Source organism: Nyctereutes procyonoides, unplaced genomic scaffold, assembly GCF_905146905.1.
Source record: "Nyctereutes procyonoides isolate TBG_1078 unplaced genomic scaffold, NYPRO_anot_genome, whole genome shotgun sequence".
NCBI lineage: Eukaryota > Metazoa > Chordata > Mammalia > Carnivora > Canidae > Nyctereutes > Nyctereutes procyonoides.
The window spans coordinates 53461092-53479917 of NW_026575043.1; the positions used below are offsets into that span (position 1 = coordinate 53461092).

The 18826-nt window shown below is 53.4% G+C and overlaps 1 protein-coding gene across 4 annotated transcripts in view; it reads right to left on the reverse strand.

The window, feature by feature from the left end:
- Positions 1 to 81: 81 nt before the first annotated feature.
- TPCN1 (two pore segment channel 1) overlaps positions 82 to 18826 on the reverse strand; it is a 64120-nt gene continuing 45375 nt past the window's right edge. For 3 of the 4 annotated variants that reach the window (XM_055322379.1, XM_055322378.1, XM_055322381.1), the window contains 18 exons: positions 17520 to 17636; positions 17140 to 17264; positions 16328 to 16376; positions 15719 to 15782; positions 14813 to 14857; positions 12671 to 12727; positions 12537 to 12590; positions 11415 to 11487; positions 10383 to 10490; positions 9417 to 9488; positions 8793 to 8882; positions 7421 to 7536; positions 6611 to 6657; positions 5910 to 5978; positions 5632 to 5716; positions 4684 to 4823; positions 4452 to 4532; positions 82 to 2710 (listed from right to left, as the gene is read on the reverse strand). In XM_055322379.1, coding sequence (XP_055178354.1) covers positions 2588 to 2710; positions 4452 to 4532; positions 4684 to 4823; positions 5632 to 5716; positions 5910 to 5978; positions 6611 to 6657; positions 7421 to 7536; positions 8793 to 8882; positions 9417 to 9488; positions 10383 to 10490; positions 11415 to 11487; positions 12537 to 12590; positions 12671 to 12727; positions 14813 to 14857; positions 15719 to 15782; positions 16328 to 16376; positions 17140 to 17264; positions 17520 to 17636 — 1515 coding nt within the window. In that variant the 3' untranslated portion in view covers positions 82 to 2587. The remainder of the gene's footprint in view (positions 2711 to 4451; positions 4533 to 4683; positions 4824 to 5631; positions 5717 to 5909; positions 5979 to 6610; positions 6658 to 7420; positions 7537 to 8792; positions 8883 to 9416; positions 9489 to 10382; positions 10491 to 11414; positions 11488 to 12536; positions 12591 to 12670; positions 12728 to 14812; positions 14858 to 15718; positions 15783 to 16327; positions 16377 to 17139; positions 17265 to 17519; positions 17637 to 18826) is intronic. The other variant, XM_055322382.1, reaches the window with a different exon arrangement.

Sequence of the window (18826 nt, forward strand, 5' to 3'; positions counted from 1 at the left end):
TGGATGGGACATCTCCCCTCTCCCCACAGTACCGGAAACCACAGAACGGCACTTGGTGGAAGTCACGAGGCGGCAGCCACGTTTACAAAGCAGAGGCTTTTAATTAATACGCCAGAAGTCTGGAGACACAGTGGGTTTTCTAGGTAACAAATCACCGATGTACAAAACCTTACAGTGTTGCTCCCGCTATCCGTACAAAATGATTGTCATGTGTGGAGTAAGGCTGGGTTGGGGAAGGGAAGCAAGGAGGAGGGACCATGTGGTGTTCCCCCAAAGCAGGGCAGGGGCTTAGTGCCATCACAGCCGAGGGCAGGTGGTGGGACCCAGGGCAGGTTGCAAGGTTGACCTTGGTTTCATTCAGCTAGGACTTGAGTGGTGAGAGGGCATCTGAGCTGGATAATGTCCCGGGCCCCTCAGATCTCACAGCCCTGAGTGACCCCAAGGGGCCAACTGCCCTTAGCCTCCATTATAAGGATGCTGACTACTGGCTGGAGTCTCGCCGGCTGCATGATTGCCACTGCATTCATCCCATTTAGCTTAAACAAGGGCCTTTCTCAGAGGACAGGGCTGGAGGGAGTATTAGTTACCACCCGTCCTGGTACTAGCTCCCCCACACACATCAGGGGCAATGGCCCTGGGGCCCCTCCCTCGTTCATAGGGGAGGGTACTAGAATGAGGCCCAGACACTAGGGCAGAGGACCTATCCTTCTTTGAAAGTTGCCCCTTGACTCCGGATTCCAAAATACCCATTTCAACACACAAATGCTTAAAGGCACCCAATTGTGCAAATAAATAAAGTTCCTTCTCTGGAGAGGGCAAGGGGTTCTGGCTTGAGGCTCGATGCAGAGCTGCACATATTGATTGGCTGGTGGCCTTCCAGAGACAGAGAGGACAATGCCAATCTCCTGGTGCCCCGTGGGGATCTCACTGTTTCATTGTTTCCCCAAAGGGCTGTGCTTTAAAAACAGAAACAAATGTCTACTGCTCCTCCCCTGGTAAGGGGCACAGCCGTGCAATGTTGGCTCTGGGAATCAGCCACTCCAGGGCCACCCTCGAGAAGACTTGGCCTTGGAGATGGCCAGGGAGAGGCGGCAGGGGGAGCCAGTATGGGACCCCTAGGATCAGGCCATGCCCGGCTACGAAGAGAGTGTGGCAGGGGAACTTCCACCCACCCACCTTCCTAAGTGCTAGGAGGCTGTGGAGGAGTCTGGAAAGCTGGGGTTAGACCAGAAGGCCCAGTGGGGGCTGCTTCCCCTGCCCCCTGCCCACCCCTTTCACCCTACCACCTCCCCCTCCTGCACCACTGGAGTTTGCAGCCCAGGTGAGCCGAACCACCCTCAGCTCTGACCCTGCTTCTGCTGCTGCCACCAACAGTGCTCACCAGGGCTGCCAACCCCAACGCCTGCTCTGAATTCAAGCACCAGTCCTACCCCAATCATGCTGTCAGGAGAACTCCCACAAGATACGGAGAGGGGGTGCTCAGTTAACTGAGGGCCCACCTGAACCTAGCTGTGCCAGTGGCAAAACCTGGGGCAAGCTGAGTCCCTGTTCTGGCCTCTGTGGAGTCCACGGAGGGGACTACTCAAGGTGGGGGTGCTGTCCCAGGGGACCAGCAGGCGCCTAGCTGCAGGGCTGCTGTGGACCTCCCGCGGTCAGCATCTGCTCGGTGCGCCCCTTCCCAGCTGCAGAACCTAATGCCCGATGTGAAGGATCCGCCACTGTCTTTAGCAGGATCCTGTGTTTACCAGGATGTCTCTCTGCAGGAACAGGAAAATCACAGGGAAAAGGGATCTGGTGGAGAAAGCCCATCTCAGGGATTGGCCCCGGATGGTAGCCATCAGCCTGGCCTGCTGCTTGCTACCCTCCTGCTGGGCTGAGATTCTAAAGGAGGCGTTTACAAGGATATGCAGCAACAAGAGTTAACCCAAAGGAAGTGTGGGAGAGAAGGCGTCCAGGGCTGGGGTGTGAAATTCCAGCAATCTCGCACTGCCAGCACTGGCTGAGATCTGACTGCCTGGGGATGATCACACCCCTTGATTACTCTCTCCGTTATGCCCTAGGCACTGGTTCCCCCAAAGGAATGCTGTATTATATTATCATATATATAGAAACACTAACCCACATCCTAAGTGGTTTTGTCCCTAAAGCAGGCCACAGAAACCCCGTGACACGGGCTGCAGGGAAAGTTAGTGGGGAAGCTGTCAGTCAGCCGGGACGCGAGTGTGAGAGCAGCATCGGGAAGACGGTCTGGATCTGGCCTAGGGTGGGCCGGCCCACTTTGAAGGTGAGCCCTGCGGAGATCGCAGAAGTGGTCTTCTTCTGAAGAGGCCTTCCAGAACCTTCCACAATAGAAAGAGCTCAAGGTGGCCTGACCCCCCAAACCAAAGCAACTTCTGGGGTTAAGGAAAACAGGGCAGGGCAGTTACGCACCAAACCCCACCTTGTCTTTTCTCTTCCTATATATAAATATGTGCATATATATGAATGCATGTGCATGTATACACACACACGCATTTTTTTCAATACATTGTAGTAAAATAATACTATTGTGTTATTGCATAGAAGAGATGGCTTTCACACGCTGGGGTTAGGTGATGGTCTGGGAGCGCTGGCGGCTGCCTGGGAGCTGCTGGGTGGTGGGGACCTGGCCGCTGCTGCTGAGCTGTCGCTGCTGCTCCTCTTGCTTGCGGGCGTGTTCCTCGTACCACTCCTAGAGCAGAGCGCGCAGACAGGGTGCTGAGCGGGCTGTAGCCCTCCCAGCCAGCCCTGTGCTGGCCCTAGCCGGAAGAGTGCCCGTCCCCTTGCCCACCTCTCCCCTGCCCGGGGCACACACTCCTGTGAATGTGCGATGGGGATTAAGCAGGGCTGCCAGCCCCACCCAACTGTGACTGCAGTCGCTGCAAGGTTCCCTGGCCCCCAGACCGCCTGGGAATTCTGCATATGGCCCAAATAGAAGAATCATCATGAAATCTTTCCCTTAGTAATTAGAGGTTTGCTAACTTCCTTATAAATATTCTCCTTGGCACACATCCTCTCTTTAAGCGAGGCCCAGGTAGTCATCATCATCCTCCCTTTGCAAACGTCATCTTTTGTCCCTCACAAAGGGATCCCCCGTGCTCTCCCTTTTGAGCTTGGCAGGAACTGTGTCCTCAGGACACACCCAAGGAAAGCGAGGCTCAGAAGTTATATGAGGCCGGATGAAGTTGAGAGCCTCTCCTAACTCCCATGTTCCTTGTCCTGCCCTCCAATATGGCTATGAGAGCATTTTGAAAAAAAAAAAAAATGTCACCGACCTGAGACCTATATTGTTATGCCATCTGACGTTTTCAGAGACAGGTGATTAATTAATTAGGAAAGCTACCTTACATGTCTAAAGAATCTGAGCCACAGAACTTGAGAGCTTAAGACTGAGATGGACTTTCTGCCCCTCTCACGGTACAGAGAGGGACACTGAGGCTGGGAGTGGACAGACAGGCAGGGGACAAAGGACAGCAGCTGAGTGTGTGTCCACGTGGGGCCATCTTCTCTGCTTTCTGAGCCAGAGGCTGTCCCCCTTTCACAGGTGTGAATGGCCTGAGGGAGCCAGCAGATGCCAAGGTTCATGTTGGCTTCATGTCTCTGCGGCTCGTTTCACAAACCACTATGCACCTGTACCCCTTTGTTTTCACAGAAAATGTGAGTCAGCTTGGGGTGACGCAGCCTCCCTACCCTTTGGGCGTGGACACTGGTCATCACTGTCCCAGTGAAAACAGGGCTGCTAGCTGATAGAATGCCAGAGGCAGCACGGTCACAATGGACGGCGTGGGAGACTATCCCGAGCCCTGGGACCCGGAGGCTGAACAGAAGGCCCAAAGCAAAGCTCATGCGCAGGTGGCCTGCGGCCTGGAATGCAGGCTGTCAGCCCACATGGTGCTTTGCAAGGTAGTTTACTTAGCTTTCGATGTGGAAAGACGGGGAGATTTTGTGAATAAAAATTTTTCTGACTTCTCCCTTCTCTTCGATTACAACAACAAAAAACCCCAAACAGCCAAAAATTCCAAAAGAGACCTAAGGCACAGGAGAACCTAATGTACCTAAGAAGGGGCTGTCCTCCCCTTGCCAGCTCACCATGGCCCCTGCACTCCCCTCTTGCCCCTTAGGTCTCCTGCTGTTCCCACTGCACTTGCGGCTCTGTCTCAGGGTAAGAAATCGGGCAGGTTCTGCAGATTTCTTCTTCAAGCAGCAGGGCCGTATGGGAGAGCTGCTCATGTTGGGGCAGGGACAAGGAGGGTTCCTGAGCCCAAGCCCCGCCCAGCCCTGCGTCCCAATCACCACGGGCAGCTGTCCCAGTGGAGGCCCTGATCCCATGTGGAGCCTCCCCTACTCCACACTCAGGGAAGGAACCGGAGGGCAGCCCCTGCTCATCAGGGGGGAGGCCCACTCCCAGGCAGCATGGGCAAGGGCACACCTACCTGAATCTCCTCTTGGTACATCTTAAGGCTCAGGTCACTTTTGGTCCTTGATCTCCGTCCCAGAAACACCACGGTGTTTTGCTAAAAGAGAGTTATGGAGGCTCAGGGACTGCCCCAGCAGGGGCGCGGGTGCCCAGCCTCAGCAGTCTTGAGGGGCGGACAGCAGGGTAGACCTTGCACAAGGCCGAAACCTGCCCCTCACTCCGTCAGAAGCGGCCTTGAAGCTCCTCACCTCGTGTCTCTCCATCTGAGAGAGGACTGTGAGCAGCCGGGTGATATCCGAGGTGGCTCCTCGCACCTCCCGGTAGAGCTCCAGGACAGCAAGCAGCTCATCTTTGGAGATTTCCTTCTCAAGGGTGATGCCACCATCAACTGTGGGAGGGGAGACCGGGACTGGGAAGGAGGCCTGGGGGTTCTGGCCAGGTCTGGTTCAGCCCTGCTCCCCGTGGCCCTGGCAGTTCCCTATGTTCCCTCTCGGAGCAAACCAGCATCAGTACAACATGTCCCCCACTTCCTGCCTGCCTGGCACTTACACCCTCTCCCCTCCCTTTGCTGTGGGTGTTGGGGTGCTGTCAGGCCAGCAGCTTATAGGGGATAGAGTTTTGGCATGGAGCCAGGTGGCCTGATAAGACACAGATGTGGAAATAAGTAATAGGTATGTGGTGGTTTTGACGGAGAATCCGGAAGGATCAGTATGCACAAAGCTCTGCAACCCGGAAGAAGAGAGGCGATGATCAGAGCTACGATCAAGTTGCAGAAGGATGAACCACTGGTATAACATTCACACCCTTTAAATCTAGAACTGCACTGTGAACATGTTATTTAGAAATGTGGAGATCATACAGAAGGGGACAGCCAGCTGTGATGACAGTGTGCGGGGGCGTGGGAAGGCGGGGCACAGGGCTGCTGCGTTCACAATAAGCCTGTCTCTGCTCTGCAATTTTTCTAATCTTGGACGTGGATTGTTTTTATTTTGAACGTGAGATTGAGAGCATTCTTCTGTCATTAAGTATTTGAAAATCAATGCACATGAGAGATGGAACAGATCAGCCAGCAGATAAGCTAAACTGCCAGGAGCCTGGACAACCAGACAGTGGGATTGGACAGCAAAAAAGCTGACAGCTGGGCAGCCAGCCAGATGAGCAGCGGGCATGCTCCGGCCACAGCTGCTTGCACAGACCTTCCGAGTCCTGGTTCTTGCGGCTGTAGTTCATTCGGAAGACGAAGGCTTCAAGGATGAAGGCGACAATGATAGTCATCACCACCTGACCGGGCGCAGAGAGAGAGGGAGGGTGAGAATGTGAGCTGCTGCAGGGCCCACAGCCAGCGGAGCCGTGTGGGATGCTGCTGCCTGGTCTTGGCCCTTCCTCCCTGGGGGCCCCTGCCCACCAGGCTGGGGCAGCTGGAGACTCAGGAGTGGTGAAGCGCGGAGAGTGTCCCATAGCCCCAGGGACGTACCATGGTCACGATGTAAAAAGTCATGAAGTACAGACGGCTCCAGTGTGAGGTCTGAGAGGTGACACCTTCCTGGGGACAAGGGGAGGCAGCCAGTGAGTGAGCAGCAGGGTGGGGCCGGGTCGCTGTGTGCTCGGGCTGCTCCAGGGTCCCCTGCATGCCCAGCTCTTTACAGACCCTACCCAATTTGCCTCGGGTTGTGGGGAAACCCCAGGGAGAAGAGGGTCACCTCGCTCCCCAGATCTAAAAACCCCTCTGTGCTGCATAAACCCTGGATGCTCCCTAGGGTGCAGGGTTCAGGACTAACCCGGGTAGTCTTGGTTCCAAGCAGGGATGGCACTTAGAAGAGTTTAAGGAATGGAAAACAAAACCCAAGGTTTGCCACACTGTTTCTTGGTCAAAGAGTCCCTCCCACAGTGGTTGGAGGAGGACAGAGATCCACAGGCTAACTGGCATCTCCTGGCCCCCAGGGGATGTATGGGGTGGGCAGGCATGGAAGCCACGTCTAGCAAATGCAGAGGGGTGGCTCCTGGGGCCCAGCCCACATTGTGGGCTCTCCGCAGAACCCCAACCCTGTGTGACACAGGACCCCAACCCCGACAGGGAACAGAAGAGTGACATATCCCATCTGGGGCCAGGCAAGACCAGAGCTGGTCTCAGAGGATGGTGGGCAGAGGCCCCCAGGAGCTGACTGAGGTCCTTACCATAATGATGTACCAGTTGTTGACAACTGTGAGCTCGAACAAGGTCACTGCCAAAGGCAAGGGAGAGCGAGGAGTATTTCAATCAGAATCACTTTTTCAAAGTCTATTTCAAGTAGCCTCTCTCCACCTATCCTGGGTACCATGCACCTAAATGATGGCATCCCCGTCTGCCAGCCTGGGCTGTGAGTCCTAGAAGTATCAGCCAAAGCTTCCCCTGAGTGCTCACCCCACAGGGAGTGCTGCCATCTTGGCCTGTCCCCCAAAGGGCACTCCCTGTGCCTATGACAAACCAGGGCTGGGGCTGGGCAGCAGGGAAAGAGTGGGAGACACAGGAGAGGGACCACAAAAACTCTCCCACAAGAGCTACTCAGACCTGACTTGGTGTAGATCCAGGATGCCAGGAGGGGCTCCCTTTCCCTCTTGAGCTGTGCCCTGCCCCTGCCCCAGCCTCTCCATGAAACCCAGGAGCACTGCCGTGTGGGCCTGAGCTGGGGTCAGCATAGGGCACTTGGCAGGTTGGTATGGCTGTCCCACCCTGCAACTGTGGGGTTGTGACTGGGGGTGGGTTCCCTGGCCTCAGGCTTCCCCGCCTCTCGGCAAAGCACGGAGCCCCTCTGCTCCCAGGAACGAAACCTGGTGGTGAGTGAGTGCTGGGATCTGGCCCGGCCTGCACCCCTGTGGCGGGGTAAACCACAGCCTCCATGGAGGCTCAGGAGGACTCCAGAAAGCATAGCAAATGGCCAGGAAGGGGGAGGCGTCAGACAGCTCTGCTAGGCCACACCTGGGGCCTGCAGTGGCCTCTGCACTCACCAAAGCTGTTTAGGATGTTGTCAAAGTTATTAAGATAGTAGTAGCCTTCGTCCACAACGGTCCTGTTGCCCACAGTGTGATTGAGCCAGCGGTAGGCATCAGATACTGTGCTCGTACTGGCCAGGGAGACAGAGGGGCAGAAGGGAAGGTCACGTGGAAATTGGTCACCTCGACAGAGGACAAAAGGTTTAAGCAAACCCAGCTCTGCCCAGGGAGCCTCTGTGCTGGCCCAGCACCCAGCTCTCTGGCCCATGGGAAGCCCTTGGCTCCTCTCAGCGGTCGGGTGTTGGTGGGAACTCCTGGGCTCGCCCCCGGCTTATCTGCATCCACTTGGCATTTCTCTGCTACCAGCTAAGCCCTCTCCCTCCCAGATACCAGAGGGAGACACCGGGCAGGGAGAGGAAGACAGTGTCTCCCCTGGTTCTCCCCAGTCTGGGATCTGCTCTAGAGCCTGGGTGCCGGGCAGTGACCCCATGGAGCAGAAAGCTCCTTGCTGGGCCTGCCCCAGCCCCGGGCAGGAGTGCTCTAGAAGGCTGCCAGGTTCGGAGAGCTTATTTGCTGTTTTCCTTCCAATCCTTTATGGCTGGTGTGTTAACGCTCATGCTGAGGTTTCTACTCTGGTCCTCGGTCCCCCAGGGAACTTGTTCAGAAGGCAGAGTCCCAGGCCTCATGCCGCCGCCCCGGTGGCTCTGCGCGCTGCCAGGTCTGTGGCCCACAGCTACCGGCCTCTGGTTCTGAGCTCAGCCTGACTCTCAAAATGGCTGCCAGTGCCTTTGTAAGGAGTTTGTGCTTGAGGCCTTATGGGATAAATTTTAAAGAGAGCGCCGTGACTCGAGAATTAATGCCAGGGTACACTGCTTTCATTGTGGTGGCTTCAGGAAAGGAGAGGTTATGGGAGCTTGTGCTCCCCACGCTCTACCCCTGCCCCCAAAGGCCTTCCTGTGGGTATCTGTCTGCCTGGGTTGATGTGTCTGCCCAGTGCCCATGCCCCCAGAGAAGTAGGGGGAAGCCATGGAACTCACACCTCAGACTGCTCCTGGTTCTGGGGTGGCCTTCAGACCTCAGCCCCAAGGGCAAGGTGACGGAGGGCTGCTTGGGGACAGGGAAACTTGCTCAGATGTCCTCACTTCAGAGACATCCCCAATTCCAGGCCCCTCCCTTAGCTACGGCACTGAACTAAGCCCCCCCCCCCCAATGCAAAGCAAAGGGATTCCAGGGCTTTGAAGGGTGCTCCAGGGCTTGTGTCCCTGAGGCCCTCAAGGCTGCGGGAGACCCACGCGGTTAGCCTGGGGGCGCACCAGTCCTGGTTTGGGTCCTCTGAAAAAACAGGCTGCTTGGGGGCAGGCAAGGCAGGGCCCCACTGTGTACTCACTTGCAGCAGTTGGGGTAGAGGATTCCACAGAAGAATTCCATGCCCACGATGGCGAAGGAGTAGTAAAAGATGAGCAGGGTGAGGCCCAGGCTAGGGAGGAGGGTCAGAAGGGACAGAGTGATTTGGGGCCAGGCGGGAGAGACCGGTGCCTCCGGCAGCCCCAGTATCCTCAGACCCACTGCGCTGACTGATGGACAGGCATGCCCCTAGCCAGGTTTACCAACTGGAAAGTGTCTGCAGGGAAGGGGCCTTGTGATTCAGGTCTGAGGTCAAAAACAGCTCGAATCAGGACTCTAGTAACAGATGCCCCTTTACCAGAGATTCACCCCTTACCTGTGAAGGTAGACTCACAGGTGACCCCTTACCTGTGAATGTAGACACAGGTGGTAAGTGAGTTGACAGCTCCCTGCCCTCCCTACTAAATATTTCAGACAGGTCAGTGGAGAAAAGTGGTACCAGGGAGACCCGAGGTGGTCCACATTTCAGTCTCCTTGGAGACCCGTCAGACCCTCGATGTCAGTCCTTTCCAGGCCTCCTCCTCTCCCCCAACTACCGCCCAGCTGTCCCCCTAGGGGCACAAGCCTCGTGGCGCCTGGCCCTGGGGGCCAGGAGGTGGGGCAGTACCTGGCCATCCGGGGCAGCAGCTCAAACATGGTGTCCAGCACATTACGGTAGCGCTTTTTCAACTTAAACAACCTGAGGGAAGAGACCCGATGGTGCTCAGATGCCGGTGTGGCTGCAGCCCCCGCTCCCGGGCATGGGCGGAGGTGGGGAGACGGCCCCAGGGCATCTCCCTGGCCTCTTCCTTGGGGGAGGAGGCAGCAGCGGCTATGCAGTGCCATTTACCAACAGGGCCAGGAGGAAAGCCCCAGAAAGAAGGGAACAGAAGCCATGCCTTCAGAGGAGTCAGGAACATGGAGGCCGGCAGCTCAGCTGGCCACCACATACGGGGAGGAAGCTGACATTCGCCCGACCCCAGCCACCAACACTGGGGCACCGCTGCAGGTTCTTCTAGCAAGACCCTGCCCCCTGACCACCAACCCCACCTCCATGTCTCCTTCCAGGAAGGCCACGTATGGGATCATAGCTTGATACCCACAAGAATACCTAGACTTCTGAAGACCCCTAGGTGCTAAGGGGGGGCGGGGGTCTCTATGGAGAGCTGCCTCACTGATTCCCCGCAGCCGTCTCTGTGGAAAAGGTGAGACTAAGGGAGTGTTTTTCTTGACAAGAGACTGTGCCAGGAAAGCATGGGGGCCCCTCAAAGATCCCCTTGCACCCTCGGAGGCTGTGGCATTCTGGTTTATGACTCTGACCATATGTGTTTCTATGGCTGCAGCTGATACCTGCTGCGGGCCAAGGTCACCTGAGCCATGGGCCACGCTCTTCCTCCACAGTCAGGGGCAACTGGATCCCTGTGATGTGAGGAGGCGCAGTAGGCCACACACTCCCCCCACAGGTGGAGACAGGGCCTGATGCCTCTGTAGCGGGGTGCATCTCTGACATGAGGCTTGTGAATCTTTGGGTTCCTTCCCCCCACTTCCCAGACCAGTCCCAAGGCTTTCGCCACCCTGCCCCTGCCCCTGTCACCTGAGCAGCTGGAGGGGACGCAGGACCACTATGAAATAAAAGGGCTCCATGTTGAAGGCCAGAGCCAGCAGTCCCAGAAAGGCAAACAGAGTGACAGAGAAGTCGAACCTGGGAGGGTGAGGGAGAAGCCGTGGTCCAAATGGCCTGCCCAGGCCTGCCTCCCTCCCACTGCTCCCCACTCCCCAGCCCCGGTTTCAGTGCTCCCTTCCCAGGGGCCCACATGCTGACCCCAGCAGGGGCAGCTTCCTGCTACCCTGGGGTTTCTGAGGCCAGCTTGGCTGGACCCCCAGGCACAGCAGACACAGTAGGGATCAGAAATGCCCAGAAATCCCATCCTGAAGGTCCTGCCCTATTCTAGTGGCAGATGTCGGGTTATATGGGTGACCACTGACCCTGATGAGCTTCCTAAGGGAAGGGGTGGGATGGGCAGGTGGGATTCCCACCTAGAGGCCAGTCAGCCAGCCCTGCTCGAGGTAGAGGGCCTTCTTGCCTCTTCAGAAGTGCACGAAGACCCCAAAAACAGCATGGCGCACATCATACTACTGCTCTTCCTGGACCCTTCTCTATTTGTCAAGGCTACGACCTCGTGAGGACAGGCTGATGCCATGGAGGCATTAACTTGGGTGGGTGGTAAGTGGCCTCTGAGGTCTCTGTGGAACAGCGTCTCTTCACCACCCCAGCCAGCTGCCAACCACGACTGGTAGTGGAGCCGCCTTCTCCATTAGTATCATGATTTTTACAGAGAAAAGAGCCTCATTGTCAGGGATGGGTGTGGGGGCCCATGACTAGCTAGAGCCAGCCAGCCTGAGGACCCTGAAGAGGCCACCACAAATTGTTCTAGGATGAACAGAAAAAAGGGGGCCTGAGAGTAAGACAAGAGCCTGACCCAGGCAGAACGGCGCCAGGAGACAAGAGCCTTGTCCTGCCCTCCGCCCCTCCTTCTGCCACTGCAGAACACAGTGTGCGCTGTGGGTATGTAGGGAGGGGGCCCGCGACCGTCAGTCTCAGTTAAGAAACACGCTCTCCACTCACAGATTCCACCCGGAGGACAGGTATTCAAGGGGACCAAGGCCAGCAACCTTCAGGAATAGCTCCACCCCGTAGACTGTGAACAGGAGGAGGCAGTTAGCAGGGGCCCCAACCACAGCCTCTCCCACATGTGGACCTGCTTGGTCTCCCTCTGAGGCTCTTCTGAGGTCTCCAGCCTCCCCCACAGGTCATGTCACACCCATACCCCATTGTGAGTGTACAGCCTCCAGAGGGGCCCAGCCCAGGTCAACTGGGACTACTTGCTTAAGAGGAGGTACCCCCGCCCCCTCTTTGGGAATGGCCCAGTCATCTGTCCATCGACCAGATAGTTCCTGAGCACCTTTCCCGTGCTTGGCACTGTGTTGGATGTGCAGCAGTGCACAATGCAGCACAGCACACACTTGCATGTTGCTTAGGGTCCAGACAGGAGGAAACATGGTGCTTAGCACTCAGGGATGTTTAGATATAAAGGAGGAGGAAGACTATCGGACAGTGCAGTGGGGGGTGGGGGGTGGGGGAGGTGGGGGGGGTGGCGCAGGGCGTGAGTGCACCAGGCAGAGAAAGCAGCCTGTACAAAGAGTCAGGGTAAGAAGGGGCACCAGCGGTGGGGAGCAGGTCACTGTTCAGGAGGGCTGTGGGCCAGGACAAGGGTGGGGTGCTGGTGGGGGGGCAGTGAGAGAGGATGCTGAGCGACCCCGTGCAGCCAGGCAGTGTGAGTTACATCCAGGATGAAAGAGTTTTAGGTGGGGGTGGGATGGAATCAGACTCCATTTCTGCTCCATTCTCATCAAGCCTCCCCATTTTGGAGAAGAGCCATGAGGCCCTCAAGCAAATGCAAGTTCTCCCTAGCCAGGGTTTAAAACCTGTAGTTCAGGGATGCCTGGGTGGCTCAGTGGTTTAGCACCTGCCTTCAGCCCAGGGTGTGATCCTGGAGACCCAGAATCGAGTCCCACATCGGGCTCCCTGCATGGAGCCTGCTTCTCCCTCTGCCTGTGTCTCTGCCTCTCTCTCTGTGTGTGTCTCTCATGAATAAATAAATACAATCTTAAATAAATAAATAAATAAATAAATAAATAAATAAATAAATAAAACCTGTAGTTCAGCAAAGCCACATCAGAAACCTACTAGTCAGAAAGACGACATAACTCCACGGCACGTGCTTAGAGAAGAAGTTCCCGCCTGTAAGACAAGAAGCAGGAGGTCAAGCGGTGGGGCCAGGAGTGCCCACAGGACAGGCTGGTCCCCTAGCCAGGACTCACCTTTCAGCATGAAGGTCTCCACGAGGATCCAGACCCCATTGACAGCCACCACCAAGTCTGCAAACAGGCCCATAATAGAGAAAGAAAGCACAGATGGGTGTGCAAATCCATAGCTCACAGCTGCCGCCCCCCTGGCTACCCTCCTGGCAGCCCTAGGAGATTCTCTGCACACCCACGTGATAGATGATGGCTTCTTTCCACTTAGTGCTTTTACCACATGAGCTACATCAACCAGTGGTTTCACTTAGAAAATGGCCACAGATTTCTAAAAACATGTTCTGTGTCACTGTAGGGAAACCAGTTGTTTCAGTAAAACCTACAGATTACTCCAAGTTGGTGTAAAAGATGTTGAGTATTAAAATGTTTGTTCGTTCCTAGAGACGTGTGATTTTAAGATGACTGCATGAACTAGTTAGTAAAATTACATATTCATTTGGCCTCTTACATAGCAATCCCACTTCTAGGGATCCACCCCCATGAGATACTAGCAAAACACAAAACAATCTGTACTGCAAGCCATTTGCTAGAGAACTGTTTATGAGAACAAAAATGTAGAAGTGCCCTAAAAGATCAACAGGGGATCTTTTTCCCTGATCATAGTCGGATCAACTATGACATGTTCACAAAATGGTAAAGTATCAACTCTAAAAAGAAACGAGGAACATCTCTATATATTAATGGGGAGTGGTCTCTGGGATACATTGTTAACTGAAAAAAAGCAAGGTGGAAAAAGTGTATAGGTATTGTCATTGATTTAAGACATGGGGATAGACATCCATATGCATCTATTTATAGTTTTTATAAAATGGAAGAAGAGACCAAAAAAAAAGTTACCCAGTGGAGGAGGTCTGACAGGATGTAAACGATGTATCCTTAAACATATTTTTATAGATCTGACTTGGAACCACATAGATAATTTACGTAAGTATAAAACAAAAACTAAATGTAAAAAAAAGCAACACCTGAAAATCAAAAATAAAATTAAATAAAGGAACCTAAATGCATATCCAGTTGGTGACACACTCACGGGGAGAAGAATTATTATAAGTGACCTTACCACCTAGTAATGTGAACATATGTCCCTGGAGCAGCGCTCTAGTTGCTGTGTTGTCGGGACTGTGTTGGACGAGTGTCTGGAGATGGTTATGAGTCTACTGTGAGGTACAGCAAATGAGTAGTTGTGTGAGTGGTGTTGGCAACCAGGATTTGCCAGTATTTTAAGACGGGGGGGTGGGGAGGGTATCTGGATATGAAAGAATGAGGGAGTTAGATAAAAACGCAATAGTACTGAATTTGAATTTAAAAAGTCAGGATAAACTCCCAATATAGTTTATCTTTAAAAACAAAAATCCTACCTCTGTCCATAGAAAGGCCTTGAAATAATAACCAACTCCAAGCAGTGAACACCTTTAGCGTTTCAAACTGTGGTCTCTAAACACCATTTCCCACCAAATGGAACCAGAGTTCCTTAGAAAGACTGAATCCAATCAAGCTTCTCCATGAGTACTGTCCAAGAGGACTTCCTAGGACAAAAGAAACGTCCTCCTCTGTGCTGTCCAACTAGTAGTCATTAGCTATATGTGGTGACTGAGCACTTGAGATGTGGCTCCTGTGGCTTTTTTCACTTGAGTTGCTTAAATTTAAATAATCACACCTGGCAAATTGCTACTGCATTGGGCAATACAACTCTAGCTGTAACTACCGAATGGCAGAAAATAAACAACAGAGGAGCATGCAAAAACAAGACTGAAGGCCAAACAGTCCTGTTTCTTTAACTAAATGTCACAAGACAGAGAAAGGGGATAGAAGAGAAACCTACAGATAGAAACAGACTTAAGTGACAGACCACATCCTGTGGTTCTGAAATCTGCTTCCAAAATCTCCAGGTCTAGGGAAGAGATGATGAGCTACCATGAGGGTACAGATGGATAGAAATACTGGCCATGGGGTGACAGCTGTTGAAGCTGGGCGATGGGTACATGGATGCTCATTATCATCTCCCCACTTTTATGCATGCTTGGAATTTTCTAAAATAAAAAGTCAGCAACATGGCTGCAGGGCTAATCTCTTGACTCTCCATGTTCTGGAATGGTAAAAGACTCAGGCAGGAAGGGGCCTAGAACTGTGGTATGTCACACTTACACATGAAGTACTGGAAGGCCTTGGATTTCACAAGGATATTAATTCCTATTTGAAGAGAAGAAATGTTAACATTGAAATCTTCATTGGCAAGTACACATTCCCTACCGCACACTTCACACCCATGAGCAGTCAGGGTGTTTATGCCCAGGAGTGAGGAAGGAAGGGTTTGCTCTGAGGATGACCCCATGCCTGTGTTCAGGCCAGACCACACAGCCAACTGCTGCTTGAGAGAGAGTCCAGGCAGCCCGGAGCCAGGTGGGAGCACAGTGAAGCTTTGTTGGCCACCACTAACTTTAACTTGCCACTGGACTCAGCCAGGAGCTATTGATTCATCCACTTGAGTAACTATCACTCCACAGAATCAAAAACCCTCTAAAGAATCTGGACTAAGAGCAGAGCCCAAAGCCCTAGCTGCAGGAGAAATCATGATATATGATACACTGTCTTTACTCTTGTTCATCACTGCCCACGCCCAGGCTTCAGCCTTCTTGCACAAGAAACCCCCCGCGAGCTAACCATACCCTTCCATGCAACTTCAAAACTGGCATTCAGTGAAGGGGCAACACCTGGATTTTAACATTTTGAATGTTATGCTGTGCAAGCATGACGTCAGCGATCATATACATGAGCTATTTATCCTTCCACAGGAGGATGGCCTGAATACACTAGTGGGTACAAAGGCAGATTTGAGAACGGAATGAATAATGGAATCCTACTACCTTTTTAAAAATGCACTTATTTGCCTGCTGGGGTGACCACACTGTTGGTCTCTCATACACACACAGACATTCAGACACACACATACAGGCACACCCTCTGAGCATGCTCTTCAAGTGCTCATCTGTGGTCTCTGGAAACCTCCATCTGTCCCCAGCTGCCAAGATGTCATATTCAGGTCAACCTTACCTTTGAAGATGAGGAATGCTGTTCTGGGAAGCTCATCAAACCAGTGTTCTCTATTTCTCTTTGCCTGGCCAGGAAACAGAGCCACAGAGAGGGGCTGTTAGGACCAGAGATCAGAACCTTGCCCTGGGGGCCTGGATGCCGTTTGTTTACCCTGCTCCCCTGGCTAACTTGGGCAACAAAGAAAACAGAGATCTATCGATGACAAAGATGCCAATGTCCAGGAAGCATGTAAACGGAGCCATGTCCATGCCTTCTTTTTGTATAGTCCTGAAAATAACTGCAAGTAGGGATCATTGTTCTCCCATTTCCCTGGTGAGACAAGCCTTGGAAAGGTTCGATAACTTGCCCAATGTCAGTGACTAATGGGGTCTGCCTGAGACTCGGTGCTCTTAACCAAGAAGCTACAGTGCAAATGTCCGAGCATATTGTAGGGGGGCCACCTGCAATCCTGCAGGGCAGGCAGCCAAGCCGAGAGCTGAGTTGTCCCAGCAGGGAAGCAGCTGGGTCGCTGGTGCGCTCAGTCTCATTCCCCTCCTCCATCGCCCCTCCACCCCCCCAGCAGTTAGCCCACCCTCTCTCTGATCTTTGGTCCCACTCACAAGCACTCACCTTCCATTTCAAGGCAGCGACTTCATAAATATCATAAAAGTCCTTCAGGCTGTTTTAAGCAACATGAAAAGGTAAAAAAAAAAAAATCAGAACCTGTTCCCACTGAGCTTCAGGCCTCCCTTGACCACCTGTGGTCCCCTTTAATGGCGGAGGGGACATCTGCGAGTTTCAGTACCTCAGTGCCCCAATGACCCTTACCTGGGGGCATTTGATCTCCTCCAGGTGCCATGCATCTACACTAACCACTGACAGCTTGAATTGCCCTGGGTTACTCTAATTCTTAAATGGACAGGGACAGAGCCGCCTCTAGCGGGGGACTTAATGGGATAGCTGGGACTGAGTTCAGCCTGGACAGAGCTCGTTTACTGGTGTTGCCATAGCTGGCCCGCTTCCTTCCTCAGGAAGAGGGTTCTGGTCATCAGCAGTCTGGAAGACCAAGATCTGCCCATGCAGATCTCGGGGCTGGTTCTGCAGGCTCTTCCAGGGGCGTGTGTGTGTGTGTGTGTGTGTGTGTGTGTATGCACGCACACGCACATTCACCCGGCTCACATGGGATTACCCCACCTCACTCAGGGCTGGAGAGCAACTGGTGGGGCCAGCTCATTTCTTTTGTGTCAAGCCAGCTTGGACTGGGCTTCTGTTACTTGTAAGAATAAACCTGATGAATGATACTATCTACTAGAAGAATCTCTGTGGAGAAAACTAGTCTCTCACAAGCTTCTTTGCCCACCAACCTCCTGGTACCTTGGCTTGCTCCAGTCCCTCTTGTGAATGCCTTTGGCCACCCCGCCCCACCTGGCATCCACTCTCACCTGAGCAGAGGTGTGTTGCTCTGATTCAGGGCCTTAAAAGTAAGATAACGCTCCCTGGCACTCATCCGGGGCCTGTAGAAGCGCATCAGGCCTTCAAACTGCCTGTAGGAGATGCCGGCGGGCCTCTGCGGGGAGAGGGCAGGTGGCCATGGAAACATGGGAAAATACAGAGCCCAGACTGCCCCTTCCGTTGGTGGCAGCTACTCTGGATGCCCAGGACAGCAAAGGATCCCGGGGCACACTACTCTTTCTTGTTCTCTCAGGGGCAGAACTCCTGGTTTCTAAAGCTGCTGGCCCTGCGTGTCTAGGGGACTGTTCAGGGCAAGTGAAGGGCAACAGGGACCACACCCCTCCCTGGTCCGGCCCCCACCCCTCCATACCCGTTGGCTGATGAGCAGGCGGTAGGCATGCTGGATGGCGGTTCGCTTATGCAGCAGCAAAGACTTGAACTTGCGTTTCTCAATATCATTGAAGGTGTCGAACACAACAGCCAGAAGCTATAAGGGAAGAACACGGGACTTGGCTCCCCTGCGTGGTGGGGTCTCAAGGAATGGGGGAGTTCCAGCCACCCCACAAGGGGGGCCTGAGAAGACCCTCCAACCTGCCCCTCGCATATGAGGCTTATTCCCTAAGCATCAGCAGAGGAAGGCCATCCACTATCACTTGCAAATTTTCTCTCTTGGGATACATAAAGTCATTATTATACATTCCCCCGGTGCTTCTCTGCGCCTGAGCTCGTGACTGGCTGGGCAGGTATTCTAAGGTGAAGCATCAAGAGAAACACACTGGGTTCTACACCCGATTCCCCCATATGACAGCCGGGGAGCCGAGGGCCATCCCAGCCTCAGAGCAGGAAGGAACAGCATGGCACAGAGTGCTTCTACCTGCACACCCTTGTTCCTGGTCCCGATGAGCCACAGCTTCATGCATTGGCCCCAGAACTCAGAGTGGTGGGGTAGCCTGCCCTCCAGGGCACAACATGCCTAGGCTGCCTAATTCTAGAGCTGGCATATTAACGACGCAGTCTGCATTGTCAAAGGGTGATGGGGGGGGGCAGGAGCAGAATTAAAAGAAGGCTTTTTGGGGAAACACTTTCTTTTTCTCTCAAAAATATTTTGAGGGAAACTCTCTTGTCTTTTCCATCCCTTCAAATTGATCTTTTGTTTTCCCCTTTAGGTCAAGGGAGGGTCAGCAAACTTTTTCTGTAGAGGGACAGATAGCAAATATTTTAGGCTCCGAAGGCCAGATGGTGTCTGTTGAAACTACTCAACCCTGCAGCTGTAGCATGAAATCAGCCACAGATGATGCGTCAACAAATGGATGTGGCTGTGTGCCAATAAAACTTTATTTATAGAAACAGGTGGTGGGCTGGCTTTGGCCAACAGGCTGCAGTTTGCTGACCTATGCCCTAGATTTTCACGACTCTGAGTATATTACAAATTAAAGCAAATCAGCTACACAGAATATATTTTTATGATTCTAAACTAACAACTGTATATAAGAACTCTAATACCTATAAAGATAGCCAACATTTTGATTTTGAAGAATTAGAAAAGGAAAGTATTTTCCTTTTTAAGACTTTAAGCTTTGGGATCCCTGGGTGGTGCAGCGGTTTGGTGCCTGCCTTTGGCCCAGGGCGCGATCCTGGAGACCCGGGACCGAATCCCACATCGGGCTCCCGGTGCAT